This window comes from Neodiprion lecontei, chromosome 1 (assembly GCF_021901455.1).
Source record: "Neodiprion lecontei isolate iyNeoLeco1 chromosome 1, iyNeoLeco1.1, whole genome shotgun sequence".
Lineage (NCBI taxonomy): Eukaryota > Metazoa > Arthropoda > Insecta > Hymenoptera > Diprionidae > Neodiprion > Neodiprion lecontei.
In genome coordinates, this window is record NC_060260.1 from 41,190,603 (window position 1) to 41,205,928 (window position 15,326).

General features: G+C 37.2%; 2 protein-coding genes across 4 annotated transcripts; one reads left to right on the forward strand and one right to left on the reverse strand.

The window, feature by feature from the left end:
- Positions 1 to 5,327: 5,327 nt before the first annotated feature.
- On the forward strand, positions 5,328 to 9,937 carry LOC107216658 (E3 ubiquitin-protein ligase Topors). Of its 2 annotated transcripts, none has more exons than XM_015653915.2 (7): positions 5,328 to 5,490; positions 5,884 to 6,368; positions 6,620 to 6,847; positions 7,078 to 7,352; positions 7,800 to 7,958; positions 8,120 to 8,333; positions 8,438 to 9,937. In XM_015653915.2, exons 2-7 carry the CDS (start codon positions 5,932 to 5,934, stop codon positions 9,678 to 9,680), a joined length of 2,556 nt encoding a protein of 851 aa, XP_015509401.1. In that variant the 5' UTR covers positions 5,328 to 5,490; positions 5,884 to 5,931; the 3' UTR covers positions 9,681 to 9,937. The 2 variants fall into 2 exon arrangements, with proteins under 2 accessions (XP_015509401.1, XP_046591314.1); XM_046735358.1 differs by lacking the exon at positions 5,328 to 5,490 and adding an exon at positions 5,580 to 5,681.
- Positions 9,938 to 10,475: 538 nt separating this feature from the next.
- On the reverse strand, positions 10,476 to 12,902 carry LOC107216648 (probable dimethyladenosine transferase). 2 transcript variants are annotated; one of them, XM_015653901.2, is made up of 5 exons: positions 12,687 to 12,902; positions 12,012 to 12,378; positions 11,523 to 11,868; positions 11,356 to 11,462; positions 10,476 to 10,619 (listed from the first exon to the last, which is right to left on the reverse strand). In XM_015653901.2, exons 1-5 carry the CDS (start codon positions 12,742 to 12,744, stop codon positions 10,577 to 10,579), a joined length of 921 nt encoding a protein of 306 aa, XP_015509387.1. In that variant the 5' UTR covers positions 12,745 to 12,902; the 3' UTR covers positions 10,476 to 10,576. The 2 variants fall into 2 exon arrangements, with proteins under 2 accessions (XP_015509387.1, XP_046591335.1); XM_046735379.1 differs by lacking the exon at positions 12,687 to 12,902 and adding an exon at positions 12,478 to 12,632.
- Positions 12,903 to 15,326: the final 2,424 nt, after the last annotated feature.

Sequence of the window (15,326 nt, forward strand, 5' to 3'; positions counted from 1 at the left end):
AATTGCAAAAAACCATAAAAATAGCCAAAAATTAGCAGTTTTGGTAAGAAAAAAATTTATGGAAGTATAGACCAAGTATGATTTTTATGCATTTTGGTCCGCTAAACCCAAATCTGAAGTTTATTCAACCATAAGCCTTTTAAAATTTAATTGGGCCGGTGTTATTAAAAAACAATACATTTGTTTTTAGTAATCTCTATTTTCCATTACTGTCAAAACTTTTCCTTATTAAAAAAAAAACGCCCATTTTATATCAGTCTTGACGAGCATTTCTTAAGAATTTTGAGAGATGCGAGATCGGAACGACAAAATTATTTCAGTAGCAACAATGTATGGACCCCTCTCCTTTTCTGATATTGGCAGCCAGTTAAGAGGCTTCACAGTGTTCAGTTTAATGCCAGCAGCTCTCGAGGTATCAAGATGGTAAGTGAATTACATAATTATTTTACATGCATGCAAAAACCGGCAGGTTTGACGCTCGTCTATTTACTTTATAGATTAAAAAGAGAAAAAAAGGGAAGGACCTGTAGTCGTATTTTATACTTTATTTAATTTTCCTTGAATTGTCAAACTTTTTTATTTTTAATTGTATAGGAAGAAAATGTGTGGGGAATTCCATTCTAGTGCCCAAGAATGTAGTACACATTTTCGATCGTTTTAACTTTTTTTTTTTTTGGGAAAACATGTTCCTCAATTTCCAAATTTCCTTAATTTTTTGGTATTCAAATCGATTCTTAACAATTTTGCGCACAGGTGGGATTTCTTTAATTATTTTTTCCCTAAACCTGAGGATATTTCCTATCTGAGATCACTGTCAATAGGCGAGATTCCGGAAATCATTAATTACCTTTTTTTCTAATTAAAAAGAAAATCACATAAGGCCACTAAGAGCTCGAAATGAAAATCTGAAAAAATTAGAGATGGTTTTTTGTATTCGAAGCCATTAACGTAAAAAATCCGTTTAACGACCATCCCAATAGATATACATTGTATGTTGGGCATTCCACGTCAAATTTGCAACCCATGTACCTCACCCTCTTCGCTTTTGATAATTGTTTGGTATGATGTTGCAACCACGGTTTCAATCGACTTAAAACAGTGTCGGAATTTTTTTTGCAGATTTCTTTAGCCACCACTGAAATAGAAAAAAATTGTAAAACCAATTCTGAAAAAGCTTCTTTTAAAATTCTGAAGAAATTCAAACTAATTTTATAATTAAGAATATTATTTGTAAGTACGACACGATAACGTGATCTCAACATCTACTACTTTTCTAGCAAGTTTTTTTTCTCATGCCGGAATTGGAGTTTCTATTTATTTATTCGGTCATAAATTTCTCTATTATTAATGGATTTCAATTTTTCTGAAATCTAGAGGAATGCCAGAAGGCCTGAATATAGTTCATACCATTTCATTCTTTTTTTTCAAGTTATTCAAAGATCCAAGAAAACTAAAAACTTGCGAAAACTATAGTAAATGTAGAGATCCCTTTATCGTGTCGTGCTTAAGAATCATATTTTTAATTATAAAATCAGTGTGAATTTTTTCAGAATTTTGAAAGAAGCGTTTTCGGAATTGGTTTTTCAATTTTTTTCTATTTCAGTGGTGGCTAAAGAAATCTGCAAAAAAAATTCCGACACTGTTTTAAGTCGATTGAAACCGTGGTTGCAACATCATACCAAACAATTATCAAAAGCGAAGAGGGTGAGGTACATGGGTTGCAAATTTGACGTGGAATGCCCAACATACAATGTATATCTATTGGGATGGTCGTTAAACGGATTTTTTACGTTAATGGCTTCGAATACAAAAAACCATCTCTAATTTTTTCAGATTTTCATTTCGAGCTCTTAGTGGCCTTATGTGATTTTCTTTTTAATTAGAAAAAAAGGTAATTAATGATTTCCGGAATCTCGCCTATTGACAGTGATCTCAGATAGGAAATATCCTCAGGTTTAGGGAAAAAATAATTAAAGAAATCCCACCTGTGCGCAAAATTGTTAAGAATCGATTTGAATACCAAAAAATTAAGGAAATTTGGAAATTGAGGAACATGTTTTCCCAAAAAAAAAAAAAGTTAAAACGATCGAAAATGTGTACTACATTCTTGGGCACTAGAATGGAATTCCCCACACATTTTCTTCCTATACAATTAAAAATAAAAAAGTTTGACAATTCAAGGAAAATTAAATAAAGTATAAAATACGACTACAGGTCCTTCCCTTTTTTTCTCTTTTTAATCTATAAAGTAAATAGACGAGCGTCAAACCTGCCGGTTTTTGCATGCATGTAAAATAATTATGTAATTCACTTACCATCTTGATACCTCGAGAGCTGCTGGCATTAAACTGAACACTGTGAAGCCTCTTAACTGGCTGCCAATATCAGAAAAGGAGAGGGGTCCATACATTGTTGCTACTGAAATAATTTTGTCGTTCCGATCTCGCATCTCTCAAAATTCTTAAGAAATGCTCGTCAAGACTGATATAAAATGGGCGTTTTTTTTTTAATAAGGAAAAGTTTTGACAGTAATGGAAAATAGAGATTACTAAAAACAAATGTATTGTTTTTTAATAACACCGGCCCAATTAAATTTTAAAAGGCTTATGGTTGAATAAACTTCAGATTTTGGTTTAGCGGACCAAAATGCATAAAAATCATACTTGGTCTATACTTCCATAAATTTTTTTCTTACCAAAACTGCTAATTTTTGGCTATTTTTATGGTTTTTTGCAATTTACTCAAAATTTTGAGGGTGTACGGGCAAAACTGACTTCAGATTCGGATTCAGTGCGTCAAAATACATAAAGATAGGTAGGTCCGGTCAAAAGTACAGACCTCTTTTTTTTTATTTTTGTGGACCGGTGTTATTAAAAAACAATACATTTGTTTTTAGTAATCTCTATTTTTCATTACTGTCAAAACTTTTCCTTATTAAAAAAGAGGCGCCAAAAACGGGGAATAAATCGATTCACACTCGGAATTTTATTGTTTCAATTATTTGTTCTCTTCTGGATTACCCCCACTACAAAAAGGGTGGGTTCAGTAAAACAAAAAGCAAAAGGAAAGAAGGAAAAAATCGACCGGCTCTGGAAATTTTCTTTCTTTCATTTGTTTTTTCTCTCCGAAAATACAAAAACAAAAGCCGGGATTGAATTTAAAAAAAAAAAAAAAAAAAAGAGTGAACTGCGATCGAACCCGTGTCCCGCATCACTCCATCCTCATTTTTTTTTTTTTTTTTTTTTTTTTTTGAGAAAGAAACCATATTTATTTAGATGAACAATAAATGTACAATATTTACAATGTTGCACTTGTAATTATCTTAGCTTATGTAACTCCGGCTTAAATTTTAAGCTCAATCTAACATTTTGTTTTACATTAAGTGGTTAACTTATTTTTTAGTGTTTTGTTTAAGACTTGAATACAGTATTATAGCAAAGGCAGCAGTAATTAACTTAAATACAGGAAAACTTCGCGCAAAAACCTGTGATTGAAAATTCATCCTCATGTGGTATCCACTCAGCCACACCACAGCTACGTCCGTGAGCGCGCGTTTGCTCGGTATGTTTATGGAGCTTGCTTGGAATTCGCTGATGCTTCTCTGGAAGATTCAGTTCGAGAAAAAAAAAAAATTTCCCCCAACCACTTGCCCATTGCACATTTTGCATAAATGTTATCGAGCTGGCTTCGTATATTTTTCCATAGACTGCGTGCACAAATATTCGAGAATACCAGGCGTCACATATTTTCATATCAATAAAAAAATAATATGTATTAAAAAAAAAAAAAAAAGTATTCGGACTGGGAATAGTTAACTAATTTGGTTCAGCGTCCGCTAATTGATTCCAAGATTTATCAAATCTGGAGATACTTTTATTCGCTGACATTCATAACTGAAACAAAAAAAATCCCAATTCTTGCATTCCTGGAAACATCTGTGCGAGCGGGGACAAGGATGCGATTGGCAACCACTTGCTCGAGCAGCCGAGTGTATCTATATATACACGATTGTGGGCCACCTTCGGTGCATGGCCGCTTGATGTCAGGTCGGAAATGGGCCACCTTCGGTGCGTGGCCGCCTAGGTGTCACGTCGACGCTCCAACTTAGCTGGTATCACGAAAAGCCGAGCGTTGGAGATCTCCCTACTCATCTCTGCTAGTAGGGTGGGGGAATGACTCAGATAATGAGGCAAAACCGTGGTTCTCGTCTTCGCCGTCTGCAGCGCTGCCCCCTCGGGGTGAGCCAATTTTTTCGGAATCGACAATCCTGAATAACACTCAAAAATGAAGAAAGATGCGAATAAAAAATGATTGAGATGTTTACTAGCATTCCATGGCGGGCGTGATAATTGTTTTATTTTAACGAAATCCTCAAATGTTTAAGTCAATAAAATCCATAAACATCAAGCGAGGGCTCACAACTTTTGAGACAGTTTTAGATCTTGTGGAGATGATCCACCGTTTACACACTTTACACTGAGTTATGAACTGTCAAAAACTTCGATGCGCAGATTATTTTATCGGTATATATCTATATCTATCTAAATATAGAGGAACTAAAAAATAGGGAAAAAACGCGTACAATTTTTTAGTATACGAGCAGCGGTGAGTGTCAAGGGGCTGACCACGGTTTTATATACAGGTCTGGAAACTCCTATGCTGGGAGCCACGATTATTCGTGTCGCTTAACGAGTGCAAATTTCGATTCTAGCGGCACCACCAATTGTCGCTGCGGTCTAGTTACCAGGATAACAATAATCTCAATAAATACGATGAGTGAGCGTGAGTGAGCGAATACTCATATACATATATGCGAATACCACGGCCTTGTCTGGACCCCCGGCCCCGCCAACGCTGTTGATAAGATCGCAACGAACCTAGTGGCGACTAGTGAACACAGAAATTGCTTCAATAAGCGACATACCCCCTCCAATGGAGTTTCCAGACCTGTATGTAAGACCGTGGGGCTGACCGTGCTCACGGTGCTCACGATCGAATGTTAATACTGCGTTTCCATCGAACTTCAAATCGGTTGACTATCATGATGTGAGGACTGAAGTATGAAGAATCCACTAGATTTAGGGAATTCCTTAAATCATGGGAATTCTTAAAAGTCCATTGTTTGCATTGTTTTTAATTAAACGGTTGACATATTGCTTTATCGGCATGCATGTATGTAAATATGAATACAGTGAAATGCATAAATGCTTTAATCTTTCGGCTATCTTGTTTCGGTCTGAAACAAAATACGAGTTCAATTCCACACGAATCATGTGACCACGACTGGCAGTGCAGCTGGAGCACGGATGGTTGGCTGGTTAGTAATAACCAGTTAACGCCCTTGGTACAGCTGCGAGCTTTATGATCAAATTAGCCGATGATGGCAGTCGGTGCCTGCGTTGAGCCCTTTCATATCTCTGCTACTGATTGTAGTTTTAATTGTCAACGTAACTTGTCGCATTTCCTTCGGTGGTAGGCAACATTTTAACGGTGAGCGGATGTCATGTGATGCGTTACCTTTCGGCTATTCCACAGTTTTAATCACTTAACTTTTCCTCAGTCAAAGCTACTACTCAAGGGCAGCTTGATTGGGAGTTGAAATTTTCGTGGATTTAATTACGGCTTTGAATATTTATATTCTCTGCCTCGGAATCCAAAAGATTCTGCCTGTATTGATATAAGTAGGCAGTTACGCGTATAGTATCAACTGTGCTGTATACAATACCCTTTGTACATTACAGTATAAAGAGAGTAATCGTAAACAATATCTGTAGATATTTGCATTTCCATCATCCAGTACTGCGTATTTTTCAAATCAAGTAATTTATTGCTGGACCTATCCACACTTGGGTCATAATATCTTTAATTGTGTGCATAATACAGGAAAAGGTAATGCAAGGACCAATGGACCACGAAAAGAATTGACGCAAAATGGATGAAGAAATAGAAAGCATACGTGCGGCCGCCGCTGCTATTCCAAAGGGTCCGCTAAAGACGGAAGAAATATCTCCAAGTAGCCCAGACAATGAACCAAGCGAGCGAAGTGACGGCACCACGTCTCCTCCACCTAATTGCAGCATTTGCTTGGGCAAGCTCGTCAACAAATCTTTCACCGACAGCTGCTTGCATCAGTTTTGTTTCAGCTGCTTGTTAGAGTGGTCGAAAATAAAAACAGAATGCCCTCTGTGTAAACAAACTTTCAAATCCATCATACATAATGTTAGATCCGAGGGCGACTATGATCAATATCATGTTCCCCGTCAGTTTGTCTCACTGTCTGCGTCACAAATGGCTGCAACAGTGGATGTTCATTTTGATCTGGTCAGCAGTATAAACCTGCCGAGGGAAACACATGGATTTAGTTACCGGTAAGTTAGCTAAAGAGAGATTCTTCATTCTTGGTTGTCGGTTACTGGCAATGGCAGCTAATAATTTTGAAATCACAATCAAGCGTTCTGCACAGAAAAAACTTCATGTTCCTACAATATATTTAATATGGATATGATATGCTGCCAAAACAATAAGGCCTGGTTCCCGCTAGAAAACTATTTACATGTCGTTCAAGAACGTATTTATTTGAATGCTAGAAATCGTTTTTATTGACAACCTTCTGTTTTAGTACAACAATGACACCTAATCATCGATACCGAAATATCTTAAATCCCGAACAAGTTATGAGGAATGAACAACTACCTGCTGTTACGTCACTAGTTACTAGAGAGGAACGAAGACTGCGACGTACTAATCCTATTGACTATCGGCGCAATGTGTATCGTTTTGGACATTGGGCGACATCTCTACCAGACATATTTGGAAACTTTAGGGAATGCAGTGCTGAATACTATCGGTAAGTTACACTGCTTATGTTTCGCATTTTACTTGTATTATTTAAAATGAATTATTACAGTTTCAATTTTGAATTCCTACTTTTTCCTACCATTTATTTCCATGACTTCAAATCTGAAGATTATTTTAATTATTTAGATACAAAGTCCAAAATACTTAGTTTTGGAATTTTATTAAATTTCAATGTTTACCAGGATACTAAGACATGTGTTGTATTGATCTATTTTACAGGCGAAACCCAAACCAATTGAATCGATTGATTCCTTGGCTGAATCGCGAACTGCAAGTATTGCTTAACAACAATGCTCCGCAAATAAGTTACGTGATGCGTGTTATCATGGAATCTATCACACGGCATGACTTGAGAAGTTCCGACTTTCGAGACACAGTTCGTCCCTACTTTGCCATGCACACCGAGCACTTTGTCCATGAGCTACTCAACTACGCGCAGACCAGTTTTGACTTGATTGGTTATGATCAATATGTTACCTATGTTTCAAATCGTGGTTAGTATATTTGATTAAGGTTGCATGTTGCAAAATTGTCCGCCAATTAATGTCACCGGTTCATACCATTCAAATTCTATCTCTTCTTCCAACAAAATTTATACATTCTATAGTCACATAACTAAAAAGATTTTCAACTGAACAATTTTACTGTCGCATTCTTACCCAATTGATGTAGCTTTTTGTTGGACTTTAAAATCCGCTACATATCTGTAGCTATGGAAAACATCTCTTTGGTCACTGGATTATAGTCTTTCACGTCTTTCGGTGAATATCAAGGTGTAAAATTATTTTGAATAATAATGGCCATTTGGACTTCCGTATCAGAATTTAACTTGGCGAACAGAATAACCGATGAGGTCAAATTGTATACAATTTTCGTCGGAGAATAGTTGTGGAAATACCTGAATTGATTTTGGACATCCTCATATGTCATATGTGTCGCAGGTTTGTCCAACGAATATGTCCCTGTCGTATCATCACCCAGTTCTAGTAGCAGCAGCATATCTACTGATTCAGATGTTCAAGTTGTTGAAGAAACTATCGATGCAAGTCGGATGAATATTGAGATGCTCGGAATAGGTCCGCATACAGTCGAGATGCCTGGTATGTAGTCTAATACTAAGTACATACATAAGTATCTACCCTTGACTAACACAGTCTTTGGGAAACTCAATAATAATACATTTTTTCCTTGCCCATGCTTGCATATATTTTGTGATTTCATGTAATACTTTACTCTAATCTTGCATTTCCTCTCTCTCAAGGTCCAAGTACAGTAGCCGAAGCACTCCGAGAAACTGCACAAACTTCTAATATTGTATTGACAATTTCGTCAAGCTCATCAGGAATATCAGATAATGAATGTGAAGTTGTGGGGTATGTGAAGCCTCGGCATGAAAGAACACCAGAAGTTATCGATCTATTATCATCGGATGCTGACACAGTGAATGTGCCTGATGCTCCCAATTTAGACTATAGGTGAGTCTTGTGTCTCTTACGCCAATTGCTTAGAATTTTATATGAAATTTCCATTTTCTTAATGCTGAATATCTGCCTCGCTGATCATTGATACAATTTTTTAGCGAGCATACTAGACATAACTGTCAAGTTGTGACAAAACAATGTCCACCATTTGAAGATTGTATAGATCGGTCTCCTTTTGATTCGCCGAGTGTATCAACCTTAAGCGAAGTTAACGAGGCTACGACTTCTACGGATAGGAAAAGAAGCTCAACTCAAAATACTCTGGCATCCTTAAAACGATTTTCTGACACAACGACGTCGGAGAGTGATGATATCGATTCTAATCGGGATTATACTCCCTACAGCGGTAACGGATCAAAGAACAAAACAAAGAAGTCAATCATTGCCACAAGTCCTGTACATGGTCAAAAGTACAAGCGGGGTACGAATATGTTTGTTCGAATAAAGCGTCGTGTTAAAGCATTGATTTCAAGTAGCAGCGAATCTGAAGGCCGGATCATAGATGGAATGTTCAAACCCGTGTCAATATCACCAGAAAGTGACAAGAGAGAATATTCTTCAAGTTGGAATGATTCTAGTCCAGACCGGCACAAAAAACGTCAGGAAACAAAAGGTAAATCCAAATTAATGAAATCGGCAATATCCAATATGATAACAGTTCGTAAAGACTTAGTTAAAAAGGAAGAATGGTGCAGTGAAAATTGTGCAGAAAGCGATGCCTCTCAACGAAGCACCAGTATTCCCAAACATAGATCTTGTAGAAACAAGAAATGTGGATCGAAGAGATATCGTTCGATCAAGGATTCAGATTCCGAGCGAGAAGTAAAGAAGCGTGAAAGCGACGAATATAATTCTTTTGAAGACAATGGGATGTCAAGTAAAAAACTAACAGAAGCTAATTTTAAAGTCGACTACAGCACGACAGATTCTGAGAGGAATGTGTTGAATGGTCGCTCAAGTAGCTATTGCAGCGCACGGTCGAGTAAAGCATATGTTGGTAAGAAAAAATCAAAACACAAGGATAGACGAAAAGAAAAGGGAAGTCGCAAATCCGACAGCAAGACTGTTGCTGCTACTGTCACAGATTCATTCCAGGCCGATGACAATTGCACACCAAGTGTTTCAACGGCATCTGTAACTTCATCCATTAGAAGTGACACACTTCTTTCATCTAGATATGCCAGTTCTAAAAAACGTTCGAGTTCTAAGGAGAGACGTAGATCCCACAAAAAATACAAGGAATCCAGAAAGTCTCATAAACGATCTAAGAGCGAATCTAAATCAAGGTCCAAGAAAAAGAAACGCCGTATTAGATCGTCCTCCAGCTCTGACTCGGAATAAAACATGTATTAACAAATTTGTTCATTAACGTTCAGTTCTCTGTTCGTGCGCGGCAAGATTTAACTCTCACAAATCATGTCTAGATGAAATATCTTGTTGATAATAATTCCCAACGCTAGCGTGCGCTAGCAAAAATAGGACCTGCATAATTCATAGATATACGTTATGGAAATAATTGATTGAAGGGTGATCATAGAATACACAATTCACGAGAGTAATTGAACGTTTCTTACACCTATGTTCTATTTTTATTAAAGGCCCCCCCCCCACCCTCTTCTTTTTTATGCAGTAAATACGGACGAAAAAAAAAAAAAATACAACGATAACACGTTTTCGAATTGAATCATTTTTTTGCTCAGAATTGAATGAAAGAATTCCGTGAATCATAAAAAAATGTACGTTAAATTTTCGATACGTCAAAAAAATTTCTCACACTATTTCAAAGTCCTATTTGAAATATGTTTGAGCACACTTTTAGTACGTCGGAGCAACTTTTCTAATTAATTTTATTCCTGTTTTTTCGAGCCTTCCCGAATTCATTGTCAGTTTTGGCCTGTTAGTGATCCGTGGCCTTAAAGTTCAGTAGTAAACCATGCGTTTAAACTGTCGTAATTTCGTAAACGTACGTTAGTAATATTGAGTATAAGTAATGGCAATATTCAATACTTCTATTTTTCTAAGTGATACAAAAGTGATAAGCTCCCTGCTTTATTAATCGATGACGTGCGGCGACGAGACAGAATTATACAAACAGAAACGCATTCTCTTGAAGGATAAAATCAAAAGCCTTCAAAATTTTGTTTAATTTTATATTTACTTTCATATTGTACATAAGTTTTTTTTTAAGTCTACACACAATACAACCGCCTTACTTGCATTAATCTGCACAGATTCGGTTAGGAAAAATGAATGCCTTCCGTGTTGAACGCATGCAGAAGGCTGAAACAAATAAAATTGTGATCATACATATTTATTGTCCCCGAAAATTAAAGAGTTGACATCTTTTGTTACCTATTTATACCATGCAAACGGATTCTATGCAATTGGTACTGAACGCTTCAGTTTGATATTTGCAGGAACAATAAAATGCACTGAAAATGCCATATTTACATGGAAATAATATGCATGTCTTTACAAATTTTGCCTATTCCGAAAATTCGTGAGCTCTGTAAATTTGACTTCAAATCAATATTCAATATTGGAAATATAGTTGAGCTATTATACGTTTTACCTGTTTAGTATCAATTCCAACAAATATCAATAAAAATGTGTGAACATCACACATCGAGACTCAAATTGCAATCAATTTGACGTAAGGGGCGATCTACCACTCAACGTTGTTCACTTGAATGGTCAGTTCAATGCTTTTGAAATATTAATTGAGAAAGTGGTGGTATTCAGATAAACAGTACATTTCTGAATTGGACATTTATAAAGAGGGTTATGTCTTTCATGGATACGGGATTAGGTCCATATAAATATGGCAATAAATTGCAAGATATTGTTTTTCTTTTTTTATATATAATTTCACCCGAAATATGATAGTTAATTTTTAGTTTACTGACATTGTACTATAATGTTTATTTCAAGTAGCGCCACGTTACTTATAGGTACAAGCGTTATTCAAAAAAGGATGTTATGAATAGAAATAAAAACATAAATAAATACGAATTACCTCATGAAGTCGTCGATGTCCATGGACCTTGCTCGTTTCTCTGTGGCTCCTGCTTCGGTCAAAATATCATTGATCTTGGTTTTCAAATCAAAATCATCCGGTACGCTCTGCAAAAATTTTACATTGACAGCTCTATTGAGTTTTACAGGTAATGTGTGTCAACTCACAGTATTTTTTAAACTGCAGTGAAGCCTGTAATTTTTTTCTAAGAGAGTCGTAACTGCGGTCTGTTTGAACGCAGCAGCCAATGTCTTATTTTTCCTGACAAATGCTATTCTAGTCAGACCGTCCCATTCTTTGTAATTTATTGGAGGCGGAGGATTTCTTGGTTCGATTCGAACTACACTAGATTCAACTTTTGGTGGGGGTCTGAAATTATTTTTGCCGACTTTCATCAGCATATCGACCCTTGCCAATAACTGTGTATTGATACTCAGTCTACAGTACAATTTATCCCCTGGCTTTGCCACTAGCCTTTGCGCGAATTCTCGTTGAAACATGAGAACTGCGCATCTGAAAAATTAAAAATATCAGAATACAGAATACTGACTATCGAAATCATGGCAGGCAGTATTAGTTGTCTCTGCCAAAATTCTATTTACGCATGCCAACGTATTTTCAAGTAACAAGATACTTTGAGTATGATTTTGGTTTACCTGAAGAAAGGTCGGTGCAAAAGCAATTTGAACACTAATGGTGAGGATATTTGATAAGGCACATTTGCAACGCATATGTCAAAGAATGGCAGATCCGTCTTGAGGGCATCCCCAACCATAATCTTAAGCTTGGCTTGAAACGGAGTACCTTGGACACGTTTCTGTAATTCAGCGACCATCCTGGGATCTACTTCGCACGCGATAACTTTTTTAACTTTTTCTAACATCTTGACAGTCATGTTTCCGGTACCTGGACCTATTTCAAGGACCACATCGGTCGGTCGCAGAGCAGATTTCTCCAACATTCCTTGTATGATCAATGGATTTTTCAAAATGTGCTGACCAAAGTCCTTGTTAAACACAATGCCTGAAAATAGAGGAAAACATTACTATCCTCTTTCGAATTCAAGCAGTTATTGTTTACGATGTTTGAAAGAGTTTTCTACTTTTTACACTTGGTACGCACCAAGTGCAGTTCCCTTATATTTCGTCCATCACGAATGGTTGTATGCTAGAGAAACTGTGCTCCTGTTCGCAATTATTACAGTAAATAGAAAACATTTGGTATATTCCTTGATGGAAATAACCGTACGGTAAGAGTGGAAAGAGCCACACGACGAAATCCGCATAAACCTATAGCTGTGTCGAATACCGATAGCTGTATCGAATACAAACCTTGTTTGGAAACCTCTTGGTGGATGCGAGACCTTTTATCAACGCGGATTTTTGGCATTTTCAACAGTTTACACAGCTTGTAGAGGTTATATGGTATATGTATTTCACTATACTAGTGGTCCAAGCACAATACGTTAATACATATTTATACACATGGTTGACTGAAGCTTTGACTGAAGAATATAAAGACAGTTGTCCCTAATGGGCTTTGGTGTGACAACCGAAAATCGTCGTGTACTCGCGTCCCCTGAGATGTTCCAACGGTAGAGTTGAGAACTTATTGCAGAACATCAGAGAGTTACCGATTTCGACATAATGCCGGCTGCATTCACCTTCCGAGTAACACAGTCTTCGCAATGGTAAGCCCAGCCCGGTAAGCCCAAGCCATTAACGTAGCCTGTGTGTACTTACCGACTTGTCGGCGATATAAGAAATTAATAATGAGAATAAATTTCTTCCGAAATTCCTAGCAAAACAGTGATTTAGTTAAGGTATAGGTACCCGAGAGAAGAACGTATACATAGATCATAAATAATAATAGATCAGATGTAATAATGATGCAGAGACCAAAATAGTATATATGTACATATATGCGGTCCATGTACAATATTAATATATATGTTTAATATATATGTTTATAATATATATATTTACTCATTAATATGTATGATCCATTTACGATTAATACGTGATGCGTACTATAAATTTTATATTTTCCAACAGAAAAACTAGATTATCTACAATAATACGGCTATAATGTGAAAATAGAAGAATTATTCATTCCGAAATCGGATTCTATTCGTCACGCGCTCAATGTATTCGAAACATTAATATTCATAATTATTCCAACGACTTTTGATTTGCTCTCTCGATCTTTAATTTTCGTAGGCATAGAATCGAGAGGCTGTTTCAGCTAGTCGCAAGTGAATTATATACGTTGGGTAAAGAAGGAGAATTGTTTTTCAAAAAGTGTTCGTATGGAAAAAAATTCAGAGTAAGTGTAATGCGTCACGGATGCGCTAATTTTGATCGAGATGAAATGGATGCTCCGTATATGAGACAGTATTTAGCGCAGTGTCCTGATTTAAAGACCTAAAAAGGTGATTGTCGGTGATTTGTTTTTTAATAGGGAGAGATAGAACGGAGCTTCTTAAAACTTGGAGTGCATTTTAACACACATTTGAAAGGTACCAGAAAAAATTGTTATCATCCAACTGTCGCAGAACGGCAGCGTTATTAGCAGACCCGTTAACTGAAGAATATATCTTTAGTGAACGACTGACCATCGAAGGGCCTAGCCGCTTGAGTCTGCAATCGGCAGAAAAGATAAAGTGCGTATTTCTTGTCTGATTGTGAAATGTAAAAACTGAAATCATTATACATCATATCATATCATCATACATCACACATCATACATCATGCATCAAACATAGTATTAAAGTTTGAAACCAAAGTTTGGATGTTCGGATGTTCAGAAAGTGACGTGACCCAAAATTTTTTTCTTCTCTTGACATCATCGATCTATAGTAATCGTCGACGACGGAAATGAGCTGGCCGAATTCCTCAGTCTGGAAACAACCGCGCAGTAGAGAGGACGTATGAGAATCGCGCTCCGAGTACCGGGTTCTCTACCTCCTGGTTCCTGCACTCCAGGTCCGCTACCTGGTGAACCTCGACTTCCAGGACAAGCGCTCGGTAGTTTCTGCGCTCAAGGTCCACTATCTGCAGGAACTCGACTTCCAGGACAAGCGCTCCGTAGTTACTGCGCTCCAGGTCCGGCACCTGGTGAAACTCGACTTCCAGGACAAGCGCTCGGTAGGTTCTCAACTCAAGGTCCACTACCCGCAGGAACTTGACTTCCAGGACAAGCGCTTCGTGGTTTCTGCGGAGTAGGTACGCTACCTGCAGTTTGACGATTTTGGATAATGCTGGAGTTAATTTTTTGATCCGCTATATCGACGTAATTTTGGACGAGATATCGACTGCGCGCGGTTCAAACACGCTTAGAGCAACGTATCAAGAGTTACCTATAACCAAAAAATGACAGATTTCCTTTTTAAAATTTCGCTGCTGCGAGTCGTTTCCTCATATTTTCTCCGCTGTTGGTCCTACGCTCTTCTTGGTGCTTTTCCTGCGTCTCTGAGGGTCTAATTAGCCTAGAAAGGATCATACAAATCGATTCTGAAATTGAAAATATCTTATTAAAAAAATTAAGGCAAACCCCTTTGGATATTCAGTGAAAATTTTGACAATTCTGGATGATGCTGGAATCAACTGCTTGATGCACTATATCGACGTTATTTTAAAAGAGCGGAGCATGCCGATAAAGACAGCGACTATTAGGGCTCAGATAGCGTTGAAGGCTGTTAAAAACAGTCCTTAGAGCATATACTGCTAAAGAGTTCGGTCAAATCAAGTCACGGATTGGGTAATTGAGGGGTCGAATAACTGAGGTTCGGATATCGAGGTCCTATACTATACATCAAAAAATGTAGTATCGAACACTCCGATCACACCAAACAGTTACTTGTACGACATTTTCTTGTAATCGCAACAATACTTGAACATTATACGGCAATGATATTCCTTTTACAGTCATCCTCTAATAATTCGATTGAGATAAAATTTCTCTCCGCGAAA

Coding starts and splice junctions, on each gene's coding strand:
- LOC107216648 (XM_015653901.2), bottom strand. CDS start 12,744: ATGCCAAAAATCCGCGTTGATAAAAGGTCTCGCATCCACCAAGAGGTT. Junction 11,463..11,522: donor ACTGCAGTTTAAAAAATACT/GTGAGTTGACAC, acceptor AAATTTTTGCAG/AGCGTACCGGATGATTTTGA. Junction 10,620..11,355: donor GACATCGACGACTTCATGAG/GTAATTCGTATT, acceptor TATTTGTTTCAG/CCTTCTGCATGCGTTCAACA.
- LOC107216658 (XM_015653915.2), top strand. CDS start 5,932: ATGGATGAAGAAATAGAAAGCATACGTGCGGCCGCCGCTGCTATTCCA. Junction 6,848..7,077: donor TGCAGTGCTGAATACTATCG/GTAAGTTACACT, acceptor TCTATTTTACAG/GCGAAACCCAAACCAATTGA. Junction 7,959..8,119: donor GCATACAGTCGAGATGCCTG/GTATGTAGTCTA, acceptor CTCTCTCTCAAG/GTCCAAGTACAGTAGCCGAA.